This window comes from Ixodes scapularis, unplaced genomic scaffold, assembly GCF_016920785.2.
Source record: "Ixodes scapularis isolate PalLabHiFi unplaced genomic scaffold, ASM1692078v2 PGA_scaffold10__122_contigs__length_95168666, whole genome shotgun sequence".
Classification (NCBI taxonomy): domain Eukaryota; kingdom Metazoa; phylum Arthropoda; class Arachnida; order Ixodida; family Ixodidae; genus Ixodes; species Ixodes scapularis.
Genome location: NW_024609836.1, coordinates 52,508,424 through 52,515,650, shown reverse-complemented (window position 1 = coordinate 52,515,650; position 7,227 = coordinate 52,508,424). Strand labels below are relative to the sequence as shown.

General features: G+C 41.1%; 1 protein-coding gene across 1 annotated transcript; it reads left to right on the top strand.

The window, feature by feature from the left end:
* The first annotated feature begins 327 nt into the window (after nt 1-327).
* Nucleotides 328-6,678, top strand: LOC121048438. The gene is made up of 7 exons (XM_040504771.2): nt 328-435; nt 3,271-3,422; nt 4,278-4,422; nt 5,215-5,358; nt 5,653-5,787; nt 5,865-6,032; nt 6,382-6,678. Exons 1-7 carry the CDS (start codon nt 328-330, stop codon nt 6,676-6,678), a joined length of 1,149 nt encoding a protein of 382 aa, XP_040360705.1.
* The last annotated feature ends 549 nt before the right edge of the window (nt 6,679-7,227 follow it).

The following is a 7,227-nucleotide window of genomic DNA, read 5'->3' as shown; positions in this document are numbered from 1 at the left end:
ATTTATCAGTCATGTATGGTTGCCCTTAACCAAGACCTAAAAAGCAACTCTTTGTGCAGAGTACATTTTGTAGAAAGCAACAAGGCACTTAGTGTAAATAACATGCTTTCCATTCAAGTGAAGGCCGCTGGAACTCGCGATACACAGGTGATAGGTTCATAATGAGTGCAATTAGAACAGTTATAATACTTAAGTTATATACTTAAAAAGCGCATGGTCTCAGGCTTGGCCAGTTTGCTGACATGTTTAACACTGCTGTTTTTGTTTTGTGCCTCTGTCAACAATGCTGAAGATCATACAGTGGAAACAACCGATGGGGACGATAACATGGAAGTCACCCTGAGCCCAATTGACACTGCAAACATGGAAGCCGCTCAGAGCCGAAGTGACTCTGCAGACGGGACCAGGACGCCAGCCAGCTTGGAAGGACAGCATGTATGCTCTCAGTGTAACTTTTTTTGTGAAGCGTACACTTCATTTGCCACACACATGACGACTTTTCATCGTGGCACTAGTAGTGTCTTTGTGTGTAGTAAGTGCAGCTGCACATTTGCATTTTTGAAGCATTACAAAGAACATTTCAAGATATGCAAAAAGAAAACTTCAGCTTTCTCGAGTGCTAACTGCAGCAACGAAATGGATGATGGAAATCTTTTAGAACTTAGTTGTCCTGAAGGGCAGGATGCCACACAAAGTTCTACTATAGTTGATAGGCTGTCAAGTCTGTGCAGGTGCCTGGAAGGACAGCACAGGTGTCACAAGACAGTCATCGACATTGTTGTTGAGGGAGTTCATGAAATGTTCGCGACAGCTGGAGTGCCTATTAACACCGAACACATAAAAACTGACCGCCTTCGAAAGCAGCACTATCAAAATACAGGTGTCTTTGTGCCTCCTACTCAAGTGAAGCTGCTAGGGAATGCAAAAGCCTGTATTATAAAGCTATCAGATCTTCTTCAAAACCTTTTGAGTCATCCAGAGATTGTTGCCTATGTGAGAAATCCATGCAGACCTCAAAATGATTCTGTCTTGGGGGATTTTTGGGATGGAGCGAGGTTTCATTCACATCCCATTTTTGAAAAGCATCAGAAAAATATCATCTTACTGAATTTATACTACGATGATATTGAACTTGCAAACCCTATCGGCACAAAGAGAGGTAACCTAGGTAAACTTGGTATTTTTTATGTGACACTGTTGAACTTGCCTCCTCATGAACGCTCCAAGCTGAGTAATATCTTCTTGTTGGGAACTGGTCACACAGCAAATTTGAAGAAGTATGATGCACGGCTGAAGTTTTTTGAAGATTTCATAAAAGTGTTGAGAGCGCTGGCCGATGAAGGGTTAGTTTTTGACACAGACAAAGGACCAGAAAGGTTTTTTGGTGCTGTAATGACCTTCACAGGAGACGCTCTTGCTACTCACTCTTTGGCAGGTTTTAAAGAATCGTTTGGCCCAACAGTGTTCCGCTCATGCCGTACTTGTCTTGTACCAACAGCAGACTATGTACAGTACACTCACCATGGACAATGTGTTCTTAGGTCAGAGAGTGAAGTCAAGGCACAGGTGCAGAGGCTTAAAGAGAGTACTTGTGTTGCAGAGCGAAAACAGCTTTCAAAGGAATTTGGCATCAATGGAGAGTCCGTTCTGACCTTGTTTCCTTTTTTTCTCTTGACCAAAGACATTTTGTATGATCCGATGCACATACTGCTGGAAGGTATTATACCGAAAGAAATTTCTCTTTTTCTTAACATTGCAGTGAGGGAAAGGCATTGGTTTTCACTCAAGGAATTGAACGACGCAATCTCCAATTTTAAGTTTCATCGTGCAGTCAGTAGAAGCGACAAGCCAAGACTGTTCGAATCTGATTTAAAAGTGGTTTCTTCAGCAAGTGCATCCCTTGTGTTGATCCTTCACATCCCTTTGATCCTTGAGGGCTACCTCCCTGAAAATTCTCCACTTCTAAAAAGTCTAGTTCGGTTAGCCCAGATTACACAGTTGATTTTGTCTCCAGTTTTGACTGCAGAGGCAGTTGGAGACCTTGAAGAATTGGTTGCCAACCACCACGAAACATTTGTTGTGTGTTATGGGAAAAGTGCAGTCTTTCCTAAGCTCCACATGTTGCTTCACGTGGTTGAACAGATAAAAACTCATGGACCGGGGCGGCATCACTGGACCATGCGTATGGAGGCCAAAAATGCTGTTCCAAAATCGAAAAAGATGTTTAATTTTAAGAACATACCATTTTCGGTCAGTGAATTTCTCCAAACTAACATGTCTCACGCTCTTTGGAATTCTGATGGGAGTCCGAAAACTGGACATGCGACTACAAAGCTACCTTCGATTGCTGGTGTGCCTTATACTCTTACTCAAAGCTTTTGTAGTGCTGGACTGCCTGAATGTGGCATAGGGAAGACTGCTCTTGCTATGCCAAAGGTCCTTGTTAAAAATGTGTTACTTAGGGTAGACGATGTTGTTGTCATTGGAGCTGCCAGTGAAGCACCCTGCTTTTGCAAGATACGCGACATAGTTTCGTTTGAAGGTCAGGTCTTCTTGAAGTGCCAGCTCCAGACCACAACTTCCTATATGGAAAGGGCAAATGTTTTTGTTGGAAGTGACACTCTTCATGAGACCATATTTACACCCGAAAGTTTGCTTCTTCCGTGGCCTGTTTTTTGGTACTCCAAAGAAGGAAGCGTTTATCACATTCCTCAATGTATTTCATCTTGCTCCCACATAGAAGCAGTGTGGTAACTGGTCTTCCTACTTACCGATGGTTTAGTAAGAAAAGGTACCCCTCCATTACCAGTTCACAAAAGAGAACTTAGGGTGTGTATTTAAGCAATTACTTGTACATAGTGGTATTATTGTGCGATGACCTGCGTAGGATGCTTTCACATGCAAATCACATGTATGCTTGTTGTTCTCGTGAATGTACTATTGTATGTCCCTAATTTGTTTCTTGAAGATGAAAAAGAAAAATGCAGTATGTTTTATGCAGGCAAGTTTTAAAAGCAGGCTGTTGTCAGAGAATACCTAATTGTGTTAGGCTGTTAGTTGGTACTGGTCCTCCTGTTGTGACATGTCTCTTTATCACATGTCTACATGGTTTTATAATAAATTTGCATCATTACCGTCTGTCTTAAGTCACTTCGGTTTTTTAGCAACGCACAATAAGGTACTGGTGAAATGCTGTTCTTTTTTAAACCTTATATCTTTATTGTACATAAATTGACAATTAGGACTTTCATATTTTGTTTCTTCATATAGAGAACTCTTCCAAGTATGCACTGGTCTTCTGATAATCTGCTGCCCCAGTTCTCATCAGTGGTTCAGCCATTACTGAAAGGATTGGATATCAGCAAAAAAGACCACCGTCAACACTCCAAGCAGCTCCGCCACGAGCTCATTCATTTTCTTAAGTAAGTATTAAAATTAAACATGATTATATCCTTATTAAAAAATAGTAAGGGCTGTTAATATATTCAAGCAGATCTGCCAGTTTGGAAGATAAATTTATTTTTAGAAGTGGCGCCGTTTACGAAGACTGTTAATGAACAGTAAGGCAGAATGCGGTACAGCTCACCATATAAGGATGCTCTGCTCTTACCAACCGTAGAATACCGTGCATCCGCACTAAGTGCCTACCCCCAAATTATTAAACACATGAAAAAAATATGCACAGTACATATATATATATAAAATTGATAACTTCACATGTGCCCTTCCCCTTTTTTTCGTGATTATCTTCAAATTTTGAGTGGGCATTTGCTCAGTATTTTACGGAATATACCAAAAATATGGCTCAGCTTGTTCTGTTCTATGCTTATTTATTCCACTTCACGAGTTCTATTGCAAAAGACTCTTTACTTATTTCAAAGAGGGCTTGTTTATTTTACTGTACAGCTTCACATGCCCTGTATAGCAGTGGAATTTCAAGCATTTGTTTTGTGCTAGCTTTCTTTCTTTGCCTCGATGTTTGCATTGGCAACATTCAGAGGGGATGTACAGTGTATTCTATACTGATGGCAGCAAAACTTAAATATCCCTGTGTGTTAAAGTTTGAATAATTGTCACCAGGAGGTCAAAATCAATCCAGTCATCTTGGACATCTCTTAAAGCCAATTCATAGCTTTTGGATATAGAACACCGCCCTTTCCTATATCTTCTATTCCTATTGGTCCTCACCGAGAAGATGGCAGAATCGTATTGCTCCTGGCCAGGAGAATGTGGTGGAGTGTTATGCTAATAAGGCTTCTGTCTCAATTATTTTTCAGCGAGAATAAACTAATTCAAGATGGGAATTGTGCCATGCGGCGATGGAAGTACTTTGCATTAGGAGAGTCACTCGCATCAACTTACCCAAACATGCTCTGGGAGGATGCCCGAAAAGACAAGAAAGGGCGAACTAAGTCCCCGAAGGTAACTTCGATAGCAGTTTCCAAATGAACAATATTCAAAGGTGTTAAGGGACCCTTAAATAATAGCATCAGGCATGCAAAAAAAAAAAAAAAAAAGCTTGTAACTCTAGCGCAATGGGTCGGCGTTCAGTTTTTTCAGCATATGGCGGTTTTGCCCCATGTGACGTGATGCGCCCTGCCCCTAATGAAGCAGCGCTGCGTTCAATGCCTACCTTCCTGTCTGCATGGAAGAGGAGCCCCAAATCACAGCCAAGTGATTGGCACTCGTGACGCCCGTGACATTCTGTGGAGCGAATTGTGGTATGCTCGATTCACATACCAAGATGTAAGCAAGAGTCACAAGCTTCCCCTTTCCCTGTTCCACCGTTTTATGGACACCCTTTCATGATACCTTTCAATGTGCTCCACTAGCGAGGTATATATTTGCGAGGGGAATCACCTGAGCTAGTTGGCTGTACGTATTTATTTTTGTGGAACCAGCTGGGAACTTACAGAAATATTGATATATGAGGAAAGACACCCAATCGCTCTATATTTCTGTTAAGTTCAGCTGGTTCCACAAAACAAATATTATTGTGCCACAAAATAGTCTACATTGAAGTAATTCAGGAATCAAACATTTCCTTAAAATGGCCTATAGATTTAAGTCCTGAATTATAAATTGTTGTTTCATTCAATATACTTTTCCTTAAAGTGTTCATTCAATGGATCTTGCTATTTAAGCCAGCCAACTCACACTCTGTTAAATGATTATTATGGTGATTTGTGCAATTTCCTTTTATAAAATTTTCAGAGTGTGTTCATGACCAAGCTGTCTGAGGCAAGACGGCACAGGGCTCACAGGTGGGCAGCTAGAGAGGCTGCTAAGACTCCTGTGGTTCAGAATGCAGTTGTGCCACCAGAACTGGATGCTGAATCTGCATCAAACGAGCTGACAGTAAGTTGCGTATTGAAAACTGTACACATCATGTAGCTACACTCGATATGCTTACTCCCCACTGTGAAAAAATGTAGGCGTAAAGCAGCATGTTCTATGACACTTGTGGTGCAACTCACTACATCGGCCCATGTATCTGTAGCTTTATGTCAGGCGTTCTTTTCCTGGCCACACGGCATAGAAGCACACTAAGCAGTAGCCTTAACTGCAAGTAGTTAAAAGACACTTGTGAGTCTCGAGACACTTATTTTCTGGAAAGGTGGAAAGAACACTAATAATAATTTATTTCTTTAGGCACTTAGTAAAGCTCTTGGTCCAGCTGGTCCATTCAACAAAGAAAGGCTGTTTTTGCTGCTGCATGCCACGCTCAGGGAACGCAAAACCAGTCCTGTGGCTTGTCTGCCGTGCTACTTTCTTAATGAAGATATTGTGAGTATCTTGGATAATAGTGCATGCTGTTCCAAACGGTGTTGCACTGATTCACTCAATGTACTTTCTAATTGCAGATGACTCTAGAGACAGAGCTAAGGTTTGGCGACAACGTGGCTAATCTGTTGCAGAGACTATCGAAGGTTAAGCAACTGGTATCTACTATCTGCAACCGGCAGATGGACTTTGCCGAGATCGACGATTACCTTAGGGGAAGACATGCTAAATGTGCACTCATAACATTGGTAAGCTGGTTGGTGAGCGAGATATTTGTGCAAACAAATCAAAAGATTTGTTGTCATTGGCTATTATTTATGTAGTTTAAAAGGTTCCACTTGATTTGTATAAAGCAGCTGTGAATTTTTTCTGCAAATTCCTTGGTTTTTTGGATGCTTTCACCATCTTAGCACTGGGAACTAGCTAGACAGGCCAAGGGCACAGACAGCTTAAGTTAATTTTTTTTGGAACTGCACTACAAAACCATTGTACAGGCGTACCAGTGAAACCTAAATAGGTGTCCGGGGAAAGTGTTGTACAATGTTATATATGTATAATGTGTAGCATTTTTTTCTGAAAAAGGAAACACCTTTTCAGAGCGACGTCTCCGCTGAGGACACAGCATCTCCTGGCCCAAGGATCTTCTGGGGCATATCGACAAAAATCGTCTCTTGTGGAGGGCCTGGCGAAATCATCAAGCTAAATGACGCTACTTTGGAGAAGGCTCTACTCCTTTGCCTAACGGTGTATTATGTCAAGGACATAACATACCCCTCGGCATTTGCGCAAACGTTGGGGCTCGTGCAAAGTGCGATAAGCAATGGTGAAAAATTTCCCCGCTGCTGGGCTAACAGCAGGCTCGTAAAGATTCTCGAGAGCATGAAGGTTACGTAAACGTACATATGTTTACTGCGGCAAAGTCACTGCAGGTGTTATTTCACAGAGGAAGATTATACCTGGCTTTAACGTAAGAAAGTACTCGTTCATCTTACAACGCAAGTGCATAAAAAAGAGTAGTTTTTTTTGCAAATGCACGATTAATGTAACAGCCTGATGACGTACAAATCAAATGCTTGTGCCATTTTTTGCGGATCCCAGTGGTATATGATAACATGTTGCAATGTTGGTATTTATTATACAGTAATGGGCACAAGTAGATGTGTTCGCATTGCTGAACGCTAGCGCAAAACGCAGATAGTGATGCTGTGATATTTTCCAGTAAGAAACTGAATACAGCAGCTCCTGATCTCTTTTTTTTTAATTTAATACTGTAATACAGTTTGTGTGACTTGCATAACTTACCTACATTCGGTCACATTTATTTCAGTAAAAAAAGTAATAAGTACTTTGTTTAACAGTAATAAATATTCTTAGGAATGCAGAATCTTGATCTCACTGTATTCTTTGTTGAAAAGTGCTTGGGTACAGCTATTCCATGCTTCG